Source organism: Carassius gibelio, chromosome A10 (genome assembly GCF_023724105.1).
Source record: "Carassius gibelio isolate Cgi1373 ecotype wild population from Czech Republic chromosome A10, carGib1.2-hapl.c, whole genome shotgun sequence".
Classification (NCBI taxonomy): Eukaryota; Metazoa; Chordata; class Actinopteri; order Cypriniformes; family Cyprinidae; genus Carassius; species Carassius gibelio.
Window position 1 is genome coordinate 20,512,968 of NC_068380.1, and position 27,737 is coordinate 20,540,704.

The 27,737-nt window shown below is 38.3% G+C and overlaps 2 protein-coding genes and 1 long non-coding RNA gene across 5 annotated transcripts in view; 2 read left to right on the forward strand and 1 right to left on the reverse strand.

Annotated features, from left to right (window-relative positions):
* Window positions 1-14,056, forward strand: part of LOC128021517 (uncharacterized) — a 57,352-nt gene extending 43,296 nt beyond the window's left edge. The window contains exons 2-4 of one of the 2 annotated variants that reach the window (XR_008185569.1): window positions 6,518-6,596; window positions 9,337-9,429; window positions 12,283-14,056. This is a non-coding gene — a long non-coding RNA (uncharacterized LOC128021517). The remainder of the gene's footprint in view (window positions 1-6,517; window positions 6,597-9,336; window positions 9,430-12,282) is intronic. The other variant, XR_008185568.1, reaches the window with a different exon arrangement.
* LOC128021510 (COP9 signalosome complex subunit 4) lies at window positions 753-4,408 on the reverse strand. The gene is made up of 10 exons (XM_052608771.1): window positions 4,253-4,408; window positions 3,444-3,523; window positions 3,193-3,344; window positions 3,019-3,122; window positions 2,758-2,911; window positions 1,977-2,127; window positions 1,695-1,865; window positions 1,492-1,607; window positions 1,182-1,266; window positions 753-1,094 (listed from the first exon to the last, which is right to left on the reverse strand). The coding sequence occupies exons 1-10, from the start codon at window positions 4,324-4,326 to the stop codon at window positions 961-963; spliced, it is 1,221 nt and encodes a 406-aa protein (XP_052464731.1). The 5' UTR covers window positions 4,327-4,408; the 3' UTR covers window positions 753-960.
* A 210-nt stretch (window positions 14,057-14,266) lies between the features above and the next one.
* On the forward strand, window positions 14,267-26,931 carry LOC128021522 (protein lin-54 homolog). Of its 2 annotated transcripts, none has more exons than XM_052608780.1 (14): window positions 14,267-14,446; window positions 16,417-17,131; window positions 19,134-19,251; window positions 19,343-19,476; window positions 19,594-19,749; window positions 20,374-20,575; window positions 20,884-20,954; window positions 21,114-21,311; window positions 21,394-21,485; window positions 21,806-21,877; window positions 24,572-24,674; window positions 24,896-25,033; window positions 25,141-25,343; window positions 25,645-26,931. In XM_052608780.1, the coding sequence occupies exons 2-14, from the start codon at window positions 16,439-16,441 to the stop codon at window positions 25,841-25,843; spliced, it is 2,379 nt and encodes a 792-aa protein (XP_052464740.1). In that variant the 5' UTR covers window positions 14,267-14,446; window positions 16,417-16,438; the 3' UTR covers window positions 25,844-26,931. The 2 variants fall into 2 exon arrangements, with proteins under 2 accessions (XP_052464740.1, XP_052464741.1); XM_052608781.1 differs by lacking the exon at window positions 14,267-14,446 and adding an exon at window positions 15,202-15,367.
* The last annotated feature ends 806 nt before the right edge of the window (window positions 26,932-27,737 follow it).

The window sequence follows — 27,737 nt, forward strand, 5'->3', positions numbered from 1 at the left end:
CTCCTTTTGCAAGCAGTGTTTGTACTTTGGACCGGAGAACATAATCATCGTTGCCCCATACCGAATTTTTAATAACACCTCTGAAGCCAGATGGCCAACGAGTGAATTGGAACAACTAGCCTCCTTCTGTTATTTTCAGAACCTAACTTGACACATCCGGGACAGCTGTCCAAACCTGAATTGGATGGCAAGCAATTCTAACTTTTCGATTAGAAGTTGGCCACACAGAAGAGCGTAAGCTGCTTGCGTTCAGCGGATATTCTCCAAAATGGTGCTAAGGTGATGCGGAGAAACACAGAGATGAATTGTCGAATAAAGTCATTATTTGTATTTTTTTTCACGTACATACAGTATTCTTGTAACTTCATAACGTTATGGTTGAACCACTGATGTCTGATGGGACTATTCTGACGATGCTTTTCATACCTTTCTGGACTTTGACGGTAATTTACTTGGCAGTCTATTGGACAGTCTCAAGCCTCCTTGTTTTCATCCAAAATATCTTAAATTTTACAAGTTTTTGAACGACATGGTTAAGTAATTAATGACAAAAATTTTATTTTGGGGTGGAGTATCCCTTTAAGGCCTATGTGAAGTGGCTTGTGGAATGAATTAGTACCATGTTCACATGGTTTGTACTTTTCAATTATTTTATCTTTTGTCACTGAAATCAAACATTATAACCAGACATTCTGATTAATGATTGTTTCTAGCAGTGCAAATCAGAGACATCAACATTTCCGAGACACAAGGAATTTTTCACGCCATTTAATAGGCATCGTATACTAACAGACCACAACTATGAAAACATGAAAACTCACTCGCAAAAAGGTCAGGCTTAAAAGAGCATTAACACATATGTGCTGGGTTAAATTTATAAATTCAATGGGAGTCTTTTCTGTTTTAACCTATGAGAAGAGAGAAAGTGAAGTGTTGATGACAGAAGAGCATGAAGAGGGTTTATTGGGTCATCTGGGCCTCGATGGCTTGTGCCGTCCACTCCGGTGCTGTCTGACTGATCTTCTCCAGGAGGTTATTCACCTGGAAGCACAGGGACTGAATCTGCTTGTCCCAGGTGGGCAACGGCTCTCGTGCTGATGGAAATATTTATAAATAACATATTATTTAAGTTTTAATTTTTAAGTTTCTATCCAACAAATTTAGTCAAAAACCAAACTTACTTTCAAAATGGACAATGCTGTCTATCTGGTCAATGAATCCATTCATGCGGCCCTCTGTGATCATTTGTGACGCTATCTTTTCTGCCTGTGGGAAAACAAAGACATTCGTATACAAAAGGCTTTCTGAAGGATCGTGTGACACTGAAAATTGCTGAAAATTCAGCTTTAAAGCACAGGAATAAATTACATTCTAAAATATATTAACAAGTGATTTTAAACATTTTAAATATTAACATTTTTGATCAAATAAATGCAGCCTTGGTGAGCAGAAGAGGCTCATTTCCAGCAGATTTTTTCTGCACAGCTGTACCTTTGCAGGAGGAATCTCCAGAAGAGCGCCTAACTCTTCAAATGTGATGTTATTGTAGAGTTTGCTAGCAGACAGCAGGTTGTGCTCAATGACTGCTCGGTCTAAGATGCTTGAACCTGAAAGCATTAGACAAGTGTTAGTCATTAGTCTTTCCTAGCAAAGAACATGAATGAATGACAGTACTAAAGCATAACATGTAATACCGTCGGCTGTGGTGGCTTTCTGATGCGGCATCAGCATGGCAGCAAACTCCTGCAGCTGGTTTCCCCGAATGATTCGATCCAGGTACATCTTTTCCAGGATCCCGTAAGCGGCAAGTTGCTGACAGCGTTCATCCTTGAAGAGCGTAGCCAACATACGAGAGCGCTGCTGACCTTTTAGACACATTAAGAACTGATTATATCATGTGACCAGCTTCAAATGAGGTTGAAACGGTTTAACCACAGTTCCAGCAGTTTGACTGTAAGTGATGTAATGAAGAGTACCTGCGGACGCCAGTATAGTGCAGTGAAGCGCATGCTTCAGGGCCTCCAGGCGCTCAGTCTCATGGACGATGGATTTATAAGAAAGCTCATTGTAGCGCTGAGCTGCCTCAATGAACTTCCTCCGATAGTCCAGAACTCTGGCGTAACATACCTGCAAAACATTTTTATATTGGGATATTTGGACTATAAAATACTTGCCCCATATTTTTTTTTTTTCAACCATTTCAACCAAATAGCAATTACTGCCAAGTAAATACAGAAATGGATAAATATAATGCATTAATATTTAAAGTTTTTTTTGTGTGTGTTAATATATTAATAATATAAATAATTATATTTGTTATTAAATTAATAAATTAAATTATAAAATATATATTTTTTTAATTAATTAAATTTATTAATTTAATTACAAATATAATTGTTTATATTATTAAAATATTAACACATTCACACATATTTCAACTGTTATGTTATATGTTAGATATTAACTTAATTTTGAAATATATCAATAACGCTTGAAATAAATACAAAAAAAGAGAAATGTTATAAGCTGTTTATTAATAAATATTTATTAATAAACTGCTTATTAGCCAGTTAATAAATGTTTATTAGAAAACTTTTTGGACAAATAAAACAATTGTTCAATTAAATTCTGACGATTCTTTACAATCCCACCGAAATCATCATCACATCACAAATCATTTATTTGAAACACCACCCAGCCCGACTGGATACTGTGCTTTTTATATATAGTAGTATATTATAAAACGACATGGTGCACCTTGTAGTGAATCTGCAGCTGTTCATTGGTGGATTCATTCTGAAGTAAAGACGCTCGGTTAATGTAGGCCTCGGCCTGAACTGGGTCATCATCCTCCAAATACAGACGGGCGATTTTCAGATAAGTGTCCAATTTATAGTCTACATTGTACTGTCTGTAAAATAAATAAAAAACAGATGATATGAACTACATAATCTAATCATCTGTGGTTTTAGGTGACATGCAGACACAAATAAGCAGCTTCAGTTTGTGTGATCTTACTTCTGACCCGTCTCCAGCGGGATCCCCACAAGAACCAGCGCTGCGTTCCTCCAGTCCTCCTCTTTCTCGTAGATCGTGGCTAGATGCTGTCTGATCGAAGCCACCTGGAAGAGCATGAGATCGGCTCACACATGATCCCAGCATTGATCTGAGAGTGTTTTTCACCACACGTACCTGTTCTTCAAACGAGATGACTCTGGGCTGGATCTTCTCCAGGGTGAAGTGACACACAGCTTTCGCAGTGCTGTCCGGTAGGTTTAGAAGATGCGTGCAAAAGTCTGTCAGCAGCTGTCTGGATATGACCAGGCTGACGTTCTCATTGACCACTGTGTGAGACAAGTGAGAGACATTCAGACGATGTAATGAGAGGAATGTGTCTGTTCTCTTATTACGCTGATTCTATGTCACCAGACTAGTGTACTTACTCGCTTCAACAAATGCTTTCAGTGCCTCAAGTTGTTCTGCATCTGTAAACTGAAGAGCCTTTTCTAATATTTGACGATATCTGTCAAAACAGTGCACAAAAACACATTTATTAAGAACTGTTATAGAAAATATTTGCAAGAAACTACAACCATATTTAATACAGAATTTTGGTTAGCAAAATAAAAAGAATTGTCGATTTGTTGTTACTTGCTAGTCAGAAGCAAGTGGAGTTGTGGGCGGGGCATGCTAATTCTAAAACATCTGATTGGACAACATTTTAAATACGCCGCTAAATGCAAGAGGAGTCGTCAATAATTCTGGTCATGTTTTGTTTTTGTTTTTTTACCAGAAAAGAAAGACTAAAATAACTGATGGCCATTATGTCAACTTTAAGGTGCACACTAGCACATAAATGACCTCAAACCTAAGAGACAGGGTCTAAAATCTTCCCATTTTAATTTCATGGGGTCTTTAATTCAGTAACTAGTAGCTAAACTTACAGCCTTTACTCATGCCCTTGCACATGTACCATTAAATGCAAAATACATCACCGTACGAATATCTATTAATTATTCTCATAGCTGTTAACCATTATTAATAACATCTTTTGTACGTGTAACTTCTACGGACAGTTATAAAGCTAATCTAGGCGTTGTTGACAGGTAGATCATCTCACACTAGCTACTGTTAGCCTGTCCTCCTCTGCAGAGCAGCACGTCTCTCATATGAAAATACCTACACAACCGTTACTTCATGCAGTAGACGTACAATAAATAACAATATTAGCAAATGATTTGAAATGACATACTTCCCAGCTAGATCTTTGTGAGACCCGCTAGAGTTCATCAGCTGTGCGAGCTCCTGCCTCACGCCAGACGCCATCTTCCTCCGCGCTCAAAACAACCGCAGGCGCGGGCCGCCAGAGGGCGCTGAGATCCGAGAGCCGCTGCACTTCACCCACCGGACGCCAGAGGGCGCTCAGAGCCGGGAGCCGCTGCACTTCACCCGCCGGACGCCAGAGGGCGCTCAGAGCCGGGAGCCGCTGCACTTCACCCGCCGGACGCCAGAGGGCGCTGAGAGACAGTTTTTAACCTTTATAAACTAATTCCCCTCACAGACTCACCCCTGTCAGAGCCCGTCTACGGATATATATTATATATTACACATTCTATGCCCCTGTATAATATATGTAAATCCCAGTAATTAATTCAGTGTATTTCTATATTTCTATAATTATTATCTCATTCCAGTCTAATTAATTCCAAGGATAATATAGAATCAAAAACATTGTTTCTTAATGATATGTGATAAATCATAATTTCATAAATAATTCATACATTACATAAATAGTAACTAACACAAAGATCAGTGTCAAAGTGCAGAGTGTCTGCAGAGAAAGAAAACTTAGCAGACCTGCGACTTTACAGCTAAAGGGAGTGCATTTATAAAAGCTCCTATAAATAAACAGCCTGCATTTTTTTCTGGGCTAATAGAATAGAATAGAATAGAATATTAGAGCTAGATGAAGTGTATTTATGAAATATCCTAAGTAAACAGCAATAACGTGCTATATAATATAATAAAATATAATATAATATAATATAATATAATATAATATAATATAATATAAGAACTAAAAGAAATGACAATAAGATTTTAGAAATAAACATTCTGATTTTTACTTCAACAATGTGTGCTACTTTATTTTAATATAATAAAATATAATATATACAGTAAGCTATATGAGTTATATTTATAAAAGGTCCTGTAAATAAACAGTATGAATGTGTACTGCAGTAAAGTGCTACTATATATTTTTTTTATCATATACACAAAAGTAATTAAAAGTAAAAAGAATAATTAAAAAAGCCTATATTATACTTCAACATTAGCTATTTGTATATACAATAAAGTAACAAATATGATATAATAATAATTTATATAAATTAAATCGAATACATTTTAATATATAAAGTGAATATAGTTAATATAATTGTTTTAATATGATCCAAATGGCTACATCAATATTTCGGTTGTGTATATATATATATATATATATATATATATATATATATATATTGATGTAACCCAAATTTTGACTTCTGTCATGTGTGCATTTGCTACGTGCTTAAAAGTACAGGACAGCCTGTGCTGAAGGCCTCAGCTGAACTTTAGACTTAGAAGACTTCTATATCAATATGGAAATAAGAAAAGTTAAAGATAAAAGATTTCCACGAAATGTTTATACTTCTAAAAACAGCATGATTCAGAGACGTTTATATTCCATCACACGTCTGTTATTTGGAGTCATTCGAACCCCCCCCCCTGTGGGTTCTTAACAAAAGAGAACCAGACGATTAATCTTCTGAGGTAGGACAGTTGGACTTTGAACATACAATCTGCTGACCTTACGAAATAGGGAACTGAAATTAGGCTGCAAGGGCTAGGATGTATTTTCGGAGAAAGATGACGAAGGTTTTGATATCTGTCTGAGACGTGGCTGCAGAGACGTGGCATGAGTTTGATACAGATTGGCAGGGCTATAAGAGGAGGCAAATTCACCCCTCCTCTCGCTCTCTCTCTCTCTCTCGCTCAGACTGAGTTCAGCCTAGACCCTTCTAGCTGGACTTAGTCTTTTCTCACCTTCTTTATCTTTGATTCCGGGCTCACTTGAATACTTTGAACTTCTCTCAGGTTTTATTCATCTCAGATATGATTATTATTATATTACTTGTTATTATATGAATACTATTATAACTTTTGACTTTTGATATACAGGGTATTGTTGTATACTTTGTATTATTATTATTTTTAACATCTTGATTACTTTTGAATATTATAATGCATTTTGTATTACTTTTAATTGGGCAACATCCATCATACATGGATTGCTTTTAAAACTATATTAATTTTGGGATTTGTATTTTCTATATTTGAAGCTGATTTTAATACTTACTAATCTGTTTGCAAGTTATGAGTTGTATTCTCATTTCCTATATTCTTTGAATAAATTTGCATACTAAAATACCACCCCACCGTCTGACCAGAATTGAAGTCTCATTTTTTGCATCAGTTTTGGAGGCACCCGCTGGAGATCGTTGAAGTTTTCATTTCATTAAGTTTTGATGCAACGCAAGACAAAATAAAGAGAGGTGAGTAGCTCATCTTTTTCTCTTTATGGGCTTCTGTGGTGTTGCCTGCCGGGTCTAGGAGATATATCTGTGGACCCACCTCGTTCATTAATCTTGACTGCAGCAAGAGAACGAGCCTGGGTCATAGCCGGTGGTTTAACCGTAGACGGTGGTTTAACCGTATTTGAAAAATCAGCGCGCGCTGGGGGACGAGACGGCGATCCGCGGCATTAAATGTGTTGTTCACTATTGAGGGTTACTGGTAGTGTGGATAAATATCTGCGCTTTACATCCTGCGGGGTTACCGGGGGTGTATTGCGAGCACTTTTGGGTTAAACCGAAAATGCAACAGTATTTTGAGACACGCGCTGTGAGGGTTTACTTACAGCGTGCTGGTCGGGTCTGAATGCCGTCTCTTGTTTTTGGATATAGTCTCTGGGATTAGACTTGGCAGTTTACGACACAAACAGAACCCCACCTTGCGACTAAATTTAGATCAATAAATTGTCAGACGGTGCATTAAGTAAAAATAAGTAGAAATTAAGTAAAAATAAGTAGAAATTAAGTAAAATAAGTAAAGGGATTAAGTAAAATAAGTAAAGGAATTAAGTAAAATAAGTAAAGATAAGTAAAAATAAGTTAAGATAAATAATTAATTTTAATTAAGTGTATCTGAATTGAATAAACCTTTTCCTTGTTGGATTTGTCAGCACATGAGATAATGGCACCTGTTCAAATAAAAGAAACTCCAAATGAATATGTGATGTAGAAGAAATAAGACAGAAAATGGTTAAAGATGGATTTAGAGAGATTTCGGTTCCACGCAGACAGAGTGAATGGGTGTTGACCCCTTAACGGTCACTCACGTTTTTGAAGATAGACTTGAATTTGCATAATACAAACCTAAAATTTTACAATTCATGACCAAAAAATATTTTGTAACATGATTTTGATGTGCCATTTACATGGTAATGTAATTGTCTGATTTTAAAATGGGATTTAAAGGATGAATTTTGAGATTTTATGTTTTCAAGTGATATATCACTTCTGATGATTTATGAAATGTGATAGAGAAAAAGGCAACGAGGAAGTCTTCTTTTGTAATGTAGATTTCTGAGTGTGTACTCTTGTCATAAATGAATTTTATTACTTTTCCTACATAGTCTTTTAACAAGAATATTGGTAAAATATATATATTTGAGAGTCTTGGACTTTTCCAATGGTATATAGTTTGTCAGGATTGGATTTGATTTGATTGTGGTGTGGTGTAGTCGGCGCAGGCGTCCCGTATTCGGGACGGGGTGACAGTTAACAGGTTGAAGGAAATTACTGATCACAAAGAACAGAAGAAATAGGCACGTGTTTTATGTTGTTTATGGATAAGGAAAGTCAAAGGGCTTTTGACAGACAGAAATGGTAGAATTGTACAGGTTTATAATTTAGCGCAAGCAGCTAGATAGGCTATAAGATATGTGGGATTTATTAAAAATCTTGTAACAAAGGAGCCGAGAGCCGATGTAGGCAAAGCTCCTAAGATTGATGACATTTATAACTGGCAGAAATGTAACAGATTTCTGAGAATTGTGAATACAGTTTGTTATTTCTCCTGGCAATTTGGAAGAGCTGAGGCTGAGTGGGGCAAATATGTGAAATTATATTCAAGGTTACCATGCTATAAGCAGGTGGCCAAGTGGGGGTCTATCGAACTATTGGTGTGCGTGATTTACCTAGCATTGTAAACACGCTGCCAATTATGAAATCTAACTGTACTAATTACAACCGCAAATGATTTTGCTACTTAATTTAACGAACTGCGTATTGAAGTACAGCATGTGATTGGATCAGGAATCCAAATTTTTACTAATGTAACATTGATCAGATAGGGCCCTAACGAACCCTTTGTTAAATATACTGAGCATTTCACATGAGCTTTGAAAGAGTTTGTTGCTACAAAAGAAGCTGTTGATTTGAAATCTCATATACTGTTGCACACGTGGGGAACCAGAGCTCAAGATATTGTTGACCAAACGAAAAGAGCAGATGATGCGATTGGATCGCCCTCTGTCTCTGTAATTACCGGTTATAATTGTCAGGAAACAGGCCACTACGTAAATAGGTGCCCTGAGCGAGATGGAGAGCGAGGGTTTTAAAATGTTTAAAAAGGTTCCTCTTTTCAGCAACAGCGACGGCTACCAAAGTAGCCCCCCCCCCCCTTCGGCTTCGCTCTGAAAATAGAGGTGATGCAGAGAAAAGGAAGTCGACATGCAGGCACAGCTTAAGCTGCTGATGCCACAGGCTGACCAAAGCACTTGAGATCAGGATAGCTACATATTTATTTAGCTACTCTAATTTACATTTTACAAATAAACACATGACTCTTCGAGGATTATCTGATGGCAGTCTTTTCACACAGTCTCAATTAATTCCCTTAATAATTTATCCACTTAAGCAAACCCTTTCGGGTGCAATTCTGGGTTGGAGAAAGTCAAGTTGGCACTGTAGTGGGAATGGATATATTGGAGAAATTGGAAGCAGATATTTTATTAACTAAATCAAATAGTTAGTCAATTTTTGCCAGTTCCCATTCCAGTCGTCAGAAAAAATTGAACTCCTAAATTTAACATTGGAGCTGTTACAGCAAATGAGAAAGAGTCTACTGGCTCTCCAATGATACAATATTTTTCTGAGAAATTTTCAGATTTGTGGTCAACTTCTAAACCTGATGTCGGTCTTTGCAGAATTAAACCTCTGAATGTTTCAGGTCCTGCACCTCCTCCAGTATTCCAGTATCCTCTTCGGAGAGAAAGAGAGAGCGGCACAGGCAATTGTGACCCAGCTCGAGACAGGGATTGTGGTAAGATGTGCCTCTCAATGTGATTCACATGTGGCCTGTAAGAAAGCCAGACGATAACTATAGGCTTACTATAGACTATACCGCATTGAATGCTGTGACCACCAAAGCAACCCCATTGTTGCCAATCATTCAACCATTTTAAAAGAATAGTGCGCGCCGTCCGTTATAATTCAATATTGTGATGACATTCTTTTTGCATCTCCAAATAAGGTGCAGCATCTGAGTGTACTCACTCTCCTGCTGAGAGCACTTCAAGAGGCTGGCTTCCATCTAAACAAGGGGAAAGTACAGCTGTTTCAACCATTATTACATTTTTAGGTCAGAGTGTTGGTCGTGAGGGAGAAATACCTCTTCCAGATCGGGTCATAACAATTACAAAATTAAAGAAGCCAACCACAGTTACTGGTTTAAGATCATTAATGGGGCTATTTAATTTTAATCGGGTTTATATTCCTGATTTTTCTGATTTGGCAGAACCTCTAACCGAGGCTCTTAAGGAAGGCCTTCCGGGTGCTTCCCCTCTAGAGTGGACAGCAGACATGGCTGAGCCTTTCACTCTTCTCAAATCCGCACTAGCCTCTCTCCTGTTAAATGACCAAAACCGCTCCACATTTGGACACATGTAGGCCCGAATGCTTACAACTGCGTGCTGGGACAGCATAAAGGTGACAAAAGTTTTGGAACTGTTGGATATTATTCAATTGTGATTCCTTCTTCTATGAAAGGACAGATGCCATGCTTGATGGCGATGGACTGTGCCTGTGCAGAGTGAGCACTGAAGTTCACCGAGCACATCGTCGGCTACAACCAGACTATTTTACATACCCCACATCGCTTTTTACATTTGCTACCTGAAACAAAGGTGAAATCGATCTCAAATCAGCGACCTGCTAAGTGGGAAACTGCTCTAATGAGTCCTCAGCTTACTGTTGTTACAGATAACCGGACGAACCCTGCCTCCCTGATGGAGAACGAAGGGAGTGCACATGACTGTGCTGTGGTGGTTACTTGTGACAGAGGACATTTCGTCAGAAATTAGACATTTGCAAATGTCATGGACATGTTCGTGGATGGCAGCAGCTTTTATGAGGGGGAAACACGCTACACAGGTTGGGCGGTAGTAGGGGGGGAGGAGGGGCGAAGTCTTGGCTGAAGGGTCGCTACGGGGAGGAAGTGCTCAGATCGCTGAACTGCATGCTTTGAAAGCTGCTTTAAATTTTACACTTAAATTAACTGCAAGCGAAAATAGCTCCATTTATGTGAATATTTTTACTGACAGTGCCTACAGTTAACATGTAGTGCAGAGTTATGGCCCTGTCTGGAAACGTCGCGGTTATATGACCACCGCCGGTACGCCAATAAGTCATCAAACCATTATTAAAGAAATTCTTGAAACGTGCGAGAAAATTTCACCTAACAGTGTTGCGGTTTGCAAGGTTACAGGTCACAGTACTTTCAATGATTGGTGGGCAAAAGGAAACTCGCTAGCTGATAAGGCTGTGAGAGAGGCGGCCAGGGGTGCATCACTTGGAGAGGTAACTCGAATTTTCCCTGTTCATCCAAATTGTGCAGGATCAGAAACCCTATCTAAATTGTACACAAATGAAGATAATGAAATATGTCAAAAAGGTTAGGAGCTATTTTAACTGAAGAAGGAATTAATGCTCTAAATGAAAAGGGTGTTCCACCCAGCAGATATTAATTGATCTATACCACAGGATTGCACACCAAGGGGTTCATAAAACTTATACTATGTTACAACAAACATGGTTTTGACCAGAGATGTTACAAACTGTGAGGGACAGACTGTCCAGATATATCCATCATTTACAAACAAAGCCACGATTATGAAGAGGTATGATATCAATAAGCCACAGTCCTCGCCCGCGAGGACCTTTTACACATTGGCAGGTAGATTTTATTTTTGTACCCTCTGATCATGGGTACACCTTATGCGCATTTAAGGATGCCCGTTCAGTGCCCTAAGCGTCCAAATTGCGGGAGACTTAAAGACTGCTGCATTTAATTTAACGGCTAAAATCCTGTACAAGTGGGGGACAAAGTAATGGTTCAGAAATAGGGAATTTAGGTCCAATGTCTTCCAGGTATGAAGGTCCTTACTCAGTGTTGCTGACTACTCCAACTTTTCTCTCTACTCATTGAAATCGAGCCAGGCTTGACTCGATGGAAGCATCTTGCACAAGTGAAGCCCCTGTTACAGCTTGCTTATACTAAACAATATCTCTCAGTGCACAATAGATTTTCTTTTATAGACTAAGGGTACCCTTTCTAAAATTAAGGTTGTAATCAATGTTTGTTTTCAACCTCTGTGAGGTGATTGAGGGTCTGACTTATGTCAGGAGTGTAATAATTGATTGATTCAATTATCGATTATTTATTTAGTGATTGTTCACTTGCTTCCGGAGAATCAAAATTAACCAAAATTCACAATATCTGTTCCTTAGGTTGTTGATGATACCGTTTTCACTTTGAATTTGTCCAACAGGTGTAAGCTCTATCAGACGAATTGCTACTAAGGACGAACAATGATTAATGATTAATTGTTTACTTCTCTCCAGGTTTCCAATGCTGAGTTCCCCTGGATCTAATGTATATATTTGTTTATAAAATGATGAAATGAAACTGAAAACCATAATGTTTACATGTAACAATTGTGATTAATGTTGTTTTATCTGTCTTGTTGTGTCCTTGTTCGTGTGTGTGTGTAAATGTTATATGTAATGTTTGTCGCTTCGCTTTGGCATTATGTGTGTGTGTGTGTGTGTGTGTGTTTGTGTTTGTGTTCTTTTTGTTTCCACATATTTCTGTTCCTACTACTCTAAAACTAAACAGGTATGAGTGCATGCTGATACGGAACCTATCCTGCGTACATTTACCACACGACTGGTTCTAAGGGTGACCCTTTGGTGTGACTTCTGCAACAGTGCAGCTCATCGACGATTCGGGAGTGGTTGCTGTGCTCGTAGCTGGACATCTGTGTTTGATCCCAAGAACTGGACGCATCGTCATCACATCGCACGCTAACTCTACATCATCTGAGAGACTTGTGCTTTCATCTACCAGCTGATATATAGATTTACAAATCCCTACATCAAGATGCCTCACAAGATTATTGATCAAAAAGATTCTTTTACTCCTATTGCTGTCAGCAATGATGAAGAAATGTATGAATTAGAGGTGAAGGGTAAGGAAAGATACGAGATGTTGAAAAAGATCAACGAAAGTTTGGAAATTTGCGACATGATACCCCAATCTGATAAGGACAAATATCTTAAGAAGCTACCCATTAAGAAGAGAAAGTATGATGATAAGTTTAGAGATGGAAAGAAGGGTATGCTGTAGTAAGTCCTCGACCCAGCAAAAGTCCAGGTGAGGTCAGGGGTCGGATGCTTTTAGTGCTCCTCGTCTGATCAGCTTGGTGAAGAATTCCTGTCAACTTAACGCGGCTGGGGTTAAAGAGGTATCTACAGTCTACCTGAAAAGATTCATTCACTTTTATATTTCCTTTATGCTTACACGATTAAGTGCTTATCTGAAATGTTTTACTTACTCATTTTTCTGCATATGTATTTGTTACCTTTGACTATTATTTATCTTATTTTCAAGGGAAAGGATTTTGGGTGCGAGTCTTTTTGTCAAGACTCGAGTGGGGGACTGATGTAACCCAAATTTTGACTTCTGTCATGTGTGCATTTGCTACGTGCTTAAAAGTACAGGACAGCCTGTGCTGAAGGCCTCAGCTGAACTTTAGACTTAGAAGACTTCTATATCAATATGGAAATAAGAAAAGTTAAAGATAAAAGATTTCCACGAAATGTTTATACTTCTAAAAACAGCATGATTCAGAGACGTTTATATTCCATCACACGTCTGTTATTTGGAGTCATTCGAACCCCCCCCCCTGTGGGTTCTTAACAAAAGAGAACCAGACGATTAATCTTCTGAGGTAGGACAGTTGGACTTTGAACATACAATCTGCTGACCTTACGAAATAGGGAACTGAAATTAGGCTGCAAGGGCTAGGATGTATTTTCGGAGAAAGATGACGAAGGTTTTGATATCTGTCTGAGACGTGGCTGCAGAGACGTGGCATGAGTTTGATACAGATTGGCAGGGCTATAAGAGGAGGCAAATTCACCCCTCCTCTCGCTCTCTCTCTCTCTCTCGCTCAGACTGAGTTCAGCCTAGACCCTTCTAGCTGGACTTAGTCTTTTCTCACCTTCTTTATCTTTGATTCCGGGCTCACTTGAATACTTTGAACTTCTCTCAGGTTTTATTCATCTCAGATATGATTATTATTATATTACTTGTTATTATATGAATACTATTATAACTTTTGACTTTTGATATACAGGGTATTGTTGTATACTTTGTATTATTATTATTTTTAACATCTTGATTACTTTTGAATATTATAATGCATTTTGTATTACTTTTAATTGGGCAACATCCATCATACATGGATTGCTTTTAAAACTATATTAATTTTGGGATTTGTATTTTCTATATTTGAAGCTGATTTTAATACTTACTAATCTGTTTGCAAGTTATGAGTTGTATTCTCATTTCCTATATTCTTTGAATAAATTTGCATACTAAAATACCACCCCACCGTCTGACCAGAATTGAAGTCTCATTTTTTGCATCATATATATATATATATATATATATATATATATATATATATATATATATATATATATATATATATATATATATATATTATTTTGGAAATAGAATAATGTTTTATTATAAAACAGAAACCTCTGGTTTATTTCTGCTGCACGGAAGTTCCTGCGTAACGTCATTTGTTGTTTCCGATGAAGGCGTGGTTTGATTATGGGATGTTAGAGGTGAAATGGCGCTCGGCGCGGTATTTTAAACAATCGTCTTGGTCTGCGAGCGGATGATCGACGCGATGCGGCGCCGAGTCGGGCTTCACAGAGACTGATCGGGTGGAAACCTCGAGGACTTCAGGAGAGCGTCTCGAGCGAGCGTAAGAAAAGCTTTGAGCTCGAGAGCGCGTTCATGATCCGAGCTCGTTACGCTAGCCGAGCTGCTAACAGTGAGAGTTAGCTGAGGCTCATCCTGACAGTCAGACACCTCACAGCTGACTCTGCTTCACCATCCCTTCACTGCGCTATTAGTTTCACGGAGAACCTGTGAGGTGTTATTATACACATAACTTATATATGAGACGTAATGTTGAGGCAGAGTGACGTGTTCCCCTTCTGTTGTTGTTTTTGTTAATTACGCAGTATTTTGGTTATAAACGCAGTAAGTTCGACTTTTTCGCTCTTGTTGTTTATTTTATGATGTTATGTTGTATATACAATATGCACTGATTCAGCTAATTGTAATTATTATAAATATCAAGTATTTTCACTGCCTTTTATTTCAGTTTTATAAACTTAGTCTAGTTTTATATATATATATAACGTATATGGTATACGAAGCTCGTTGACATTTACCTTTTAAGAGAGTTTTGTGGCTTTCGTTTGAAGGACAAACTGTTTAACATGCATTATTTTAAAATATTAAGTTTTTTTAGATATAGACTTGATTGATCCTAATCGAAATGATATTAGTGAAGGGACAGTTGCAGTGAGAATGTTGTTGTTGTTTCTGTTTTGTTGGTCAAAGCCTGTGTGTGTGGCTTTATTTTCTTCTCTGGCTGACAGAATCCGTCTCCAATCGTGTAGTGCGCAGTGATCGTGAATGATAACTCTTGAAGATCAACATGTTTTGTTTCAGTGTAGGATTGGTCCTCGCGCAGTAACTCATGAGTGCGCTTGTGAATAGTTATTTCCATGGCAACAGAATTGTCAGGAGAGCGGCCGCGTGGAATATCAACAGACTCCGCCTGATGTGAAACTGACAGACGCTCTCGATCGCTTTCAGTGAATTAAGTGTTGAGGTAAAGGATTAAACACGGATTGTTATTGTCAGGCATGTTCACAGAGGCCTGCTGTTGTTTCAACTGCTGTGAAAATGTTACATGTTACGTTTAAGATACTAAACGCGTGCATTAAAGGTTGTTTAAGCCACTTTTCTGTGGCGCACATAACTGTCCGGCTACTTCGTGTTAGCTGCGCTTGAAATATAATTGTGTTTACTGCTGGTTAGCTCCTGTGCTAGTGAGTCGCGTAGCAGCTGAGAATAAACAACTGGACGCGACGCGACGCGGAATGAATGGGAGCGGTCCGGGCGCGTCGCGTCGCTCGCAGTTTGTGCAGCGTTTAGTGAAAATGGGAATTTGAATGGCCCGCCAGTATGATTGTAGCAGATTATTATGTGACAATTATGCAGCTGTGCTGATATCAGGGGTTGGGCTAGTAGTTTCACTCCAAACTGACAACTATATATAATATACAAAAATGCTGTCTATACATGTTGAAAAAGAAAAAATTGTGCCCACAAACACTGCAATATCAAATATATTGTATATTTATATAATATAGAGTATATTTAAATATTTAACTTGTTTTCTTTACCCAGAAAAATCATTAGAATTACTGCAAGGCTAATGTCATGGAAATATTTGATGGGAAATATTTGGAAAACTATATTACTCTATAATGTTTATGTGCGTGGTAACGTTATGTATGCATGTATGTGTGTGAGTGTGTGTGTTTGTTTCACCTTTTCCTTTTTGAAGTAGTAAAATACTTATCAGAAGTTTAGGTTAAGTTAAGAAATGAATGATTTTATTCTGCAGATACATTTTAGTAATTTACATTGTTACATTGTTTCTATTTATCAAAGAATCCTGGAAAAAAATGATCACTGTTTCAACAAAATCATTAAGTAGCACTATTTTCAACATTAATAATAATAATAATAATAATAATAAAATTAAATGTTTCTTCAGCAGCAAATCAGCATATAATTAATTCTAGTAGCTTTTCAGTAATATATTCTCATCTCTAGCTTCTCATTTAAGATGTGTTTTTTTTCCCCCCACAGTGTGTCTTCAGTAACTTTGTACATGATGGATGTGGTTTCACCTGAGCTCAACAGCCTCCTCCCTGATGAGATTATGGATACAGAAGCCATCGCGATGGAAGAGGAGCTCCCCACCGAGCACCTCTCCGCTCCTCCCCAATCTGCACCTGAGCTGCCGCAGGTCCCAATGGAGACAGAGGTGCCTGAAATCGTCAGCTTGTGTCCAGCCACCACATCTATGCAGATGAGCTCCGCCTCCACTGATGCTCAGTGCAGCACCAGCTCAGGAACTCAACTCCTCCTCGCCCCCTCGGGCCTCATAACAGTCACCACCATGACCACCACCACCTCAACCAAAACCACCGGTCCTGCGGTGACTCAGAACCTCCCCAAAATCTCCAGCGTTACTGTCCCGGCCAATCACCAGCTCATCATCAACAAAGTGGCTGGTGCCCCCGCTGCAGATGGCAAGTCTCCAGGCACTGCTGTGCTCAAGCCAGAGGGCCAAAAACTCTTGGTTGCTGGCCTCAGTAAAACAGGGCAGCCCATTATGTTGGCTCTGCCTCACACTTGGAACAAGCCCGCCACTACCCAGGGCACAGGAGATGCCAAGGCCCAGCCAACACAGATCAAAATGTTGACGAGCGTAGGGAAGCCTGTGATAGCGGTGAGCTCAGCCAGTCAGCTGATGGGCAGCTCCACCACACTGCAGGCCCAGCAGCTCAAGACACTCCAGGTGGGCATTTACAACCTTTCGCTAAACACTCATCATGCAGACATTGCAGAAATTAAGCATATATATATATTACCATTTTATTTTAAGACCCTAAAGAGACACTTTAATTGCAAGGGTCTTTTCTTGGCCACAGTTTCTCATTATTATCTTATCTTTTTTTTTTTGTGCCAAGGTTAACTAAGGTAAGAATTTGTAATTGCTGCACCCGACAAGTTGTTAGTCACTTGTACACTTTCAAGCATGGAAAGAATAGAAAACCTTTTTTTTTTTTTTTTTTTTTTTTTTTTTTAAGCAAGTAAAAATGTATTTATACTGTATTTTTTAAATTTATTATTATTTCTATTCTTTTTTTAAGTGTTATTTCTACTGTATTTTAACAAGATGTTTTCATTTATTATAACTGTATAAAGCCATTTATTTGTAATAAATAACATTGTTTTTACTTGTAAGGAAAATGCCTTTTTATTGTATTTTAAAATGATTTATTATTAATTTTAATGATCTTTATAGTAATTTCAAAAAAAGGAAACAGGCTTAATTGCTTTATTTTTTTAAATGAGCTATTATCTTTATAGTAACATTTAAAATATCTAATTTTAGTTTTATTAAAGGGATAATTCACCCAAAAATGAAAATTACCCCATGATTTACTCCCCCTCAAGCCATCCTAGGTGCATGTGACTTCTTTCAGACGAATCCAGTTGGAGTTATATTTAAAAACATCCTGGCTCTTTCAAGTTTTATAATGGTAGTTAGTGGGTGTTATTTTTAAATAGTCCAAAAGAAGTCCAATAAAGCACATCCATCCATCATAAAAAGTGCTCCACACGGCTCCTGTGGTGAATCAATGCGTTTTTGTACGAAATAAATCTATATATAGCTTCTGCAAACTGTTGTACGGCATTCATAAAAGAACCTCATTCCGGTGGATGATGTAGGACGTAAGAGTAAGGTCCGGCAAGAATATACTAGTCTCGCAAGAACCAACGTTTGTTTACAGGAGCAAAGGAAGCAAAGTTTCCATACTGTAGCAAAGGAAAACCAGTCCCCTCATGGCTTATATCAAAATCCTCTGCCATTTTCTTTACAAATTTTCCTTTTTGTACTTCTAATTCATGACCAGTGTTTTGTTTTGCTCTCTCTGCTGGGCTTCTGCATTCGTTACTTTTCACTGGACCTTACGCATCGTCTTACGTCATCCGCCGTAATGAATGCATATACAACAGTTAGCGGAAGCAGAGACCATTTATAAGAGACATGCCACTTCCTCAATCCTCATTCATTTAGATAGGAGCCTGGTCTTGTTAGTCTGAAATGCCCGGAGGCGTTGCCAAGATGGCGGCCGAGTGGCACGACTTGCCTAAAAGGACTTTGGCGGAAGTTAGAGATAATGGTTTATAAACTTTTAAATATGGATATTTTTCTTACAAAAACACATTGATCTGCTGCAGGAGGTCTTTATTACACCCCACCCTCCCCTGAATTTTCATTATGGATGGACGCACTTTATTTGACATCTTTTGGAATATAAAAAAATAGCACCCATTCACTGCCATTATGAAGCGTGGAAGAGTTGGGGACGTTTTATATATATAGCTCCGATTGGATTTGTCTGAAAGAATGTCATGTACACCTAGGATGGCATGAAGGTGAATAAATTATGGAATATGGTGAACTACCCCTTTAATAATAGCTACTAAAATTAGTTTTTACTATTAAAATTATTATTGTTTATATATTTATAGTCATATTTATAAAAAAATAAAATGTATGTTTAACTGTATTTTTAAATCATTTATATTAAATTGTTATTGTTTATAATAATATACATTTTTGTAGCCATTTCTGCACCATAATTTTTTCTTCATGGAAAAATGGCATGCGTTATTATAGTAAATGTAATTTAGTTAATTTAATGAGCTTAAAGTGCAATCTTCTTTCCTGTTCAGTGTCTATCATGGGCATCTGAAATAATTGCCAAGGATCACATTTCTCTTCACAGATCACGAAGAAGCCGCCAGTGTCTACAGCTGGACCGATGATAACAAAGCTGATCATCACAAAAGCCCTGAACAATAAAGGACTGTCCAGCACAGCTTCGGTGGCTCCTGTAGTGACTGGTACTCTTTATAAAATAGAAAATGAGCAAGAGTGATTATTACATGGCACAGCTATGATATCTAAATTTGACTTCCTTTCTTTCGTCCACAGGGCGAGTTGTTACCCAGAGTACTCCATTGACACCTCCACGCACCATCACCATTGGTGAGACCGTCAGCGCTGTGCCACAGCATACATCTGGCAACAGCAAAGTCGCCATCTCACCTCTCAAGTCTCCCAGCAAGGTCTTGAGTCTTTTAAATCTAAAATATGGCATCGTAATCACAAGCCTTTTTTTCTCAATGATGGCCACACTATGGTTTCTGATGTCACCCTCTTTCCCATGTTTCTCCTGTTTGTAGCTGACTGTAGTTTCCGTGGCCAGTCAGTCTCCAAACTCACCCCAGAAGTCTGTGACGCTGCCGCTTAATGTGGCTCTGGGCCAGCAGATCCTCACAGTTCAACAGTCTGCTGCCACTTCTCCAGCTAAAGCAGGAACCAGCCAGCCCACCGCACAGGTACAACCAACTAGAACCAGTTTGCTATGAAGTCAAATATAGATTTTTAACTGCCCCATCCTGTAATAACAGCCTGTATCCATAGCTTTCACGTGACGTCACACCCTTACAGGAACGTCCACATGTTGGGCAAAATAAGGCTATCCAGTGCTGACCAGTGCAGACTTGGCACAGGCAAGCAGATGAACCCAGAATATAAACACAATGCGCAAACTTTCACATTAAATGTTTTCCCATAGAAAACAGTTTTAAAGAAAACACTTAACCCTTTATTGCATTGTGTTCATGTTCCGAGCTCATCTGCTCGCCTGCAAAAAGCACACATTTGTATTGAATTTGATCTTGTAATATCGCTGTTTTAAAGGTACTTTAAGTATTTCAGCGGGTGTTTTAAATGTAATGCATACGGCCAAAACTTGCATTTTGTTCACATATCTTTTTTTTTGTCCTTTTGAGAGATGATCTTAATATTTGTGTATAGGAAACGGATGGAAAACTGAAGGGCTTGTGCTGCAGTTCTGTGGATGTTTTTCCCGTCAGGTCTTTAAGCCAGTAACATGTCTGGAAACTATGAATAAGTGTAATTTTACATGTCGACTACATTTAATGCCTAATTGTGTACAGACTGTAAAGCCAGTGCAGACGGTGGGAGGAGTGGGAACATCCCAGTTTAAGACCATCATCCCCCTCGCCACCCCTCACAACGTGCAGCAGATCCAGGTGCCGGGAAGCCGCTTCCATTATGTGCGACTGGTAACGGCCACCACTGGCAGCACCACGCCACAGTCGGGCGGCAGCACCAACACCAACCCTTCCATCCAACAAGGTCAGTATATCACAGTCAACCCATGTGAGGGATGAGAAAAAGGGAAGAATTCACCAAAAAACTCAAATTACCCCATGATTTACTCGCCCTCAAGCAATCCTAGGTGTATGTGACTTCTTTCAAGCCATGTAATGGCAGTGAATGGGGCTTGAGATTTTGAAGCAAATTAAAGTGCATATTGTTTTTCTAATGGGTGCATTGCAGCATTCGGTTTTTAAGAATGACTTTAATGATAGGATTGAAAATGAAATGACTTGTTATCATTTAAGGAAATGCAATAACGTATCTGTTGTTGTATTGTTACAAAGCCAAGCCTGTAATGATGAATGCTGCAGTACGGATGTCTGTACCCATCGTCCCAGCACAGAGCATCAAACAGGTACATAGTCAAACAACCCGTTCATCACATACAGTTGAACAGTGACACCATTGTTATGGATGATCTCGCAGCTTTTGGTCTTTTTGCTGTGTGGCTTTGTGTACATAATCTGATAATCATCAGAAACAGTTCACACATGCTTGAACATCTTGAACCCAGGTGGTACCCAAACCCTTGACATCAGCAGCTCAGGTGGTGACCACGAGTCAGACGCCCCAGCGTCTCATCATGCCAGCCACACATCTGCCACAGATCCAGCCCAACCTCACTAGCCTGCCGCCGGGCACTGTGCTCACCCCCGCCCACGGCTCGGGGAACATGGGCTATGCTGTGTTGCCGGGCCCTTACGTTACACAGGTCCGTATGTCAGCGATGGAGCAGGATGTAGGAGTTTGTCTGGTTGTTTAAAGGGATCCTCCCACTTTCCTTGTTCCCATAGATCGCTCAGCCTACGTTTGTGACTTTGACCAGCAGCTCCACCTTCTCAACCGCCACCCCCATACAGACTCAAGCCAGGCTTTCACTCAATGGGTGAGCCGAGCGCCACATGCCTCAATGTGTGTGTGTGTGTGACCCGTTCTGGCAAAATGAGTCAGAATGTGCATGGGCTAAATTGATCTACAGGCAAAAAAAAAATTGTCCCTCCTCATGTTTTTACAAAAATTAGTTCATTAAGCCCTTATCTAGTAATCCCAATGCTCCAAATAATAATTTTAGATGTTTAATAACTTTTATTTTGGTACTTCCTTTATTACCTTAATATGTATTCATTGTGACTCATTTTGCCAGCACAGGGCACAGATATTTACAAATTAACTCTAAGGTTGCATTCTGCCTGTGTTTTATTACAGTTTATCAACGTCTGAAGCAACTTCAAGGCCGAGAAAACCCTGCAACTGCACACGGTCACAGTGTCTGAAATTGTATGTTACCCAGCATTTGTTTCAATTCTTTTAAAGTTGAAAATGGCCCATATAAAGGGTGTAACCTGTTTCCACTGCTGCATTTGGCAAGTGCTTTCATAGTTTCCAGATCCAGTTGTAGAATATTACAACAATTTCCTTCCTTTTAACAATCTGCAGTTCAGTTCACATAGTGTCAAATTCACCAGTAAGAACAGATAATTCTGACAGACAGGAAGCAGATTAAGACAGGTACAACTTTAATTTCAAATTGTATTGCTCACAAGCACTCCCTGTCAAGCATTTACTGCATTTACACTGGCACAAAAAAAATCTGATTTTTTTTGCTCTCATCTTATTGGAATTTGTTGCACACATATGAACCCAAAAAGCCTCACGAGATTAGATTTGTTTTTCTGCATCCAATCTGAGACACTTCAAAATGTGGATTTTAATTGGATACATATCCGATATCTGGACATCCAACCTACGTCTATACCAGAGTTTCCGCTAGAAAAAAATAGTGCCGGTCGAGGTTTCCTTTTCCGGACATTTTGATGATATGCCGGTCAAGTATCGCCTCTTAATTAGTCAAGGTGAGGAAAACTGGAGGCAGGCTATGTAACGTAAAAAATGACATAATCAGGCCGCCGAATGCAACATGTTTATTAGCCTAACTTTCAAATAGACGGAAAAAAAAACATTTTCTACTATGGTTCATTTCTTCATTCGGATCTATTTGCGATCCATTCCATTCTAAACAAACAAAGCATATGTTTCGTCCTTGTTTCATTATAGATTAAGATAATAATTCATAAATGCACGCATAATTATCAGTGAACTTGATAAAAGTTGCAGATATGTTTTACATGCATGCACAAACAAATGCCTTTCAACTTATGTGTGCAAAATTCAGAATGAAATTAATGTGCAGCAATTTGTACAAATAGAGATTCTAGGTCTACTATACATGTTGTAGACATTAAATAAGCTTATTTAGTTTAATATTTGTTAAAATATTATAATGTTATTTTTTAATTTATTTTGATAATGAAAAGTGAACCGCACGAGTAAGATAAGATGCGCAATATCGAGAGACATGGAGCGGGTCAGACATGATTTTGACCACTTAATTAAGTTTTGTTTAGTAGAAATACTTTTTTGAAGTGAATTTCGTTTTGTATAAATTGTATCTTAATTTTAATAAAAAAAATTTATTAACCAATTGCCTGGATTTAATACATAAGAAGCAAATATAGCAGACGACAGGCTTAATCATGCAGGCGCCCTCGCGGCCACTTGCATTGCTAGTGAACTGGAGTGCATCTCATCCTAATTTAACGAAACTCAGCGTAGGCCTCACAGACATGAAATATATCTTGAAATGTCTTTTTAACAATTTAAAACAATTTTTTTATTTATTTACCTATGCTAATTACACATTAAATTCAGGTAGGCTACTGAGTCGCTGTCCTCAGTGCCCAGAAAATCGCTGAAACGGAGATGAAAGGGGAACCCGTTTTTATTTTATTTTTTTATTTTTTTCGGCTTATTTTAACTGGCCCATCCAGTTTTCTGGAGGCCCACCTACAATCAAAATCCTGGCGCCGCTAGTGCTTCACAGTGGTCTGATATCAAGAAATAACAGACCGCATTCCACATTGGAATTCAACTAAAAACATGTAATAATGTTTAATAACTTTCAAACGAGCATGTTCCTTCATAACATAGCCAAAGTTCGGTGTATTTTTGCTTTATACATTTTAGGCTTATTCTCAAATTCAGATTGTGTTAGGGGGGGTGGGATTATTAGGCAATTTTATTCGGACAATTTGACCGGAGAGATTTAATTTTGTCAGACATTTCATTTTTTTTTCGGCCAATGTCCGGCAATTACCGGACAACGGAAACCCTGGTCTATACATACATATAACTTGGTATAGGTCAAATGTTTGGGGTCAGTAAGATTTTTTTTGTTTTTTTTAATACTTCAAGATGGATGCATTGAATTGATTTAAATTTGATCATTTCAAAATTCCAAAATGTTTAGCATTTTGAATTTAAGAACGATACAAAAGATTACTTTCAAATAACTGCTGTTCTTTTGAAATTTATATTCATGAATTTTCCAGTTAGGAAAATAGTAAACAGCAAATTGGGCAAAACCGTTAATAATAAAATAATTAATATGATGATTTCTTGGGAAGCAAATCCGCATAGTAGAATTATTTCTAAAGGATCATGTGACACTGAAGACTGGAGCAGTGCTGATGAAAATTCAGCTTTGATCACAGGAAAAATATTTAAAACATTAAAACACAAGTTATTTTAAATTACATTATATATTATATAAATTACATTAAAAATATTTTCTGTATTTTATGTCAAATGAATGCATTCTTAGTGAGCATAAGAAATTTTAACATAAAAAATCTAACCACTTTTGAACATTTGTCACTTTTAAGGTGATGATACATGGGGCAACTTTTTTAACAATGTTTGTGGGCAGTGTTGCCGTCAGCAGGAAAACTAGTGAGACACAGGGCACACGACCGGTCTAAAGTTGCCATTCTCATTGGGTAACTGACCAAGCAGCATTGCTCTGTAACATTCCTCAAAACGTTGCCTCATGTATCATCACCTTTACAGCTACTGCAGTTCTTTTATGAATAGTACCTTGCATTTACACTAAGAGTTGAATCTCTCGTCTCACAGGTATTGTGATTGCTTTGCCAACGGGGAGTTCTGTAATAACTGCAACTGTGTTAATTGCTTTAACAACCTTGATCATGAGAGTGAAAGACTGAAGGCCATTAAGGTAATGAATTACTGCCTAGTGTAGATCTCCATTGTCTTTTTTTTCCATCTCACTACAAACATAATACTTCAAATGTGCCTTTATTTCTATTTGCCAGTTAACAACCACCTAGCAATAGCAAGCCAACGCCCTTGACATCTCGTTTGTTTTTCTGTACATGACCGTTCTGCTGCAATGCTTTGAATATCTATAGGCATCAAATGTAATGTGCTTTCTCCCAGTCATGTTTAGACCGAAACCCTGTGGCTTTCAAGCCCAAGATCGGCAAAGGCAAACAAGGGGAGTCCGACAGGAGACACAGCAAAGGCTGCAACTGTAAGAAGTCTGGCTGTCTGAAGAACTACTGCGAGTGTTATGAGGTGAGTGTTTGCACTCTGCAAAGAATGTGGAAGTGTCCTGTAGAAGATCTGGTCAGTCTTCTCTGATGTTTAGGACCAGATATCATTCTGTCGTCTCTTCACCGCAGGCAAAGATCATGTGTTCGTCCATCTGCAAATGCATGGGCTGCAAGAACTTCGAGGAGAGCCCGGAGAGGAAGACGCTGATGCACCTGGCAGACGCTGCAGAGGTGCGAGTCCAGCAGCAAACCGCAGCCAAAACCAAACTGTCCTCCCAGATCTCAGACCTGCTCACCAGAACCACACCGGCCGTCACCAGCGGAGGCGGAAAGTACGTCCCACCTTCACTTTATCAGCTCTGCATTATCGTCCGTACATCACAATATATCCACCAATTACCCATGCTCCCTAGCAACAACCCAAAGCACTTTGACAACTTCCTATCAATTTGCCAAGCAACCACATAGCAGCTTTTCAGTGAACCACACAGCAATTAATGAGTAAAAACTACTTCTAATACCATAGCAATATAGATTTAAAGTGGTTACTAGGTAATTTCCTGTGTGTTCTAATGGAAAACCTACACACAAAATCATCTTCTTGTAATAGTTCAAGTGTAAATCTCTTTCCAGGTTGCCATACACATTCGTAACAAAGGAAGTGGCCGAGGCGACGTGTGACTGTCTGCTGGAGCAAGCCGAGCAGGCCGAACTCAACAACCAGCCTCAGGCCGTGGCAGAGCGCCTCATTCTGGAGGAGTTTGGTCGCTGCCTCAGGAGAATCGTTAGTTTTGCTGGCAAAGCCAAGACGGACTGTCCCATCAGCTGCTAGAGCCGTGACTCAGACCCATGGTGTTGCTGAACCTAGACTCGGGCTCCACTGGGGGGCACTCTTACCGGCCCTCATATGGATTCATGGGCCTTCTAATAAAAAGACACAAACCAGAACTTCCCATTGGCCAGAGAGATGTGTTGTGGAGGACTACAGTACTTCATTGTAGCCCCTGCGATGGACTCCCACTGTCTGCTTTACCGGAAGGGGTTTATTTTATAGCAATGGATGCAATTTTAAGGTAGTTTTGGTTTTGTTTTGTTTGGCAAAGTTTTCCACTTTTAAATCTGCATAATCATGATATTTGGTTGTCTTTTAAATCTGGATTTTCATCTTCTCATTCACCGTTGTCAGAAAGCTCCACTATTTTTTTTCTTTCTAATAACCTCGGGACAGTTGGGATGCGGAAGGAACTTCCCTGCACATGTAATAAGTCGTCTGATCATGACTTGAATACAGTCAGTAGCCTGTGCTGTAGCTTCATTCTGTTTAAGTGCTCACTGCAGATCTCGCTCCTTAATCAGAATCGGGTTCATGTTCAAGCATGCAGACATTCAGCCGAGCCGGTCTAAGAGTCACACGAGATTGAAGCGGAGCACGGCGGTACAGATTTCCTGTACTCCAAAAATCTGATGAGATTACTCTTCACTGATGAAAAGAGCAGCTAAATAAGCTTCGTAATCCAGTAGTGAGGATATGCTCCTTCATCTCAGTCCACAGATCAGTCGAGAACCTGCTCACTGATTCTTTTCACTAAGTTCGTTTGGTTTGGGTTTTCTTTGCAGTTATTGGTTGACCTGTCCATACTCCGAGTCTGATGAGTCTACACGTCTGTAGCTGCTAAAACACTTCGAGTCAGTCTCCTGAAACCTATCAAGAACATGTCCAGTCCATACTACATCCCAAAATAAGATGTTTTTTTTGTTTTGTTTTTTTTTGCTTAAAGAAAAACAAGTTTATTTTAGGAGCCATTAAAAAGTTATTTAACCCAAAAATGAAAGTTCTGTCATTTACTCACCCTTGTGTTGTTTCAAACCTGTATGACTTCCTTCTTCTGTGGAACATAAAAGAAGAGATTTTAAGAAATGTGTCTGTGTTTGTTTTTCTCTTGTCTCTCTCACGGTTAAAGATGTAGTAACAGAAAAGAATAGTAACAGAAACTCTCTTTGTACAACAGGAGGGTGGAGAAATGACAAAATGTTATTTTTTGGGTGATCTACTGCCTTAATTCCATTATCATTATGAAACTGCAGTCATTATGCATAATGCAGGGAAAAAATGTCATTATCATTACTGTAAATGTTCTTTTTACTTAAAATTACCTTTGATTACAGTTTGTTTTTTACTTTCTGGTATCATATTATTTTTCAGTAATGAGAATCAAAGTGAGTTTTGGTTTATACAGAATTTTCATAAACCATATAATAGATGTATGATAAAAGGGAAAAACTCCTCATGACTGTAATTAGATTAAAATAAGTTAGATTTTTTTAAATATTATATATTAAATGTTTTTCATAAATTAAGGATAATCTTGCATAATCAAATTACATGTAATGCAAGGAAAATGCCATTCTCATTACAGTACTTATAATTTTCTATTTTTAAGAACTGTTTGGTTTCTTTTTAGTAGCAAAATTTTACAGTAATGAGAATAAAAAATACATTTATATACAATTTATAAATATAATAAGATTATCAGTATGCATAATGCAAGAAATTTATATAAATAAAATTTTTGTAGTTTGGATCACTCTTTAAAAACATTATTTTATGTTAATGAGAATAAAAAAAATGATTTTATTTGTATTAAATAATATATAAAGGTAATTTTTGTGGTACAAAAAATAGGATTATGTTAATAGCATTTTTTTTTTTTTTTTTTTTTAGGTTT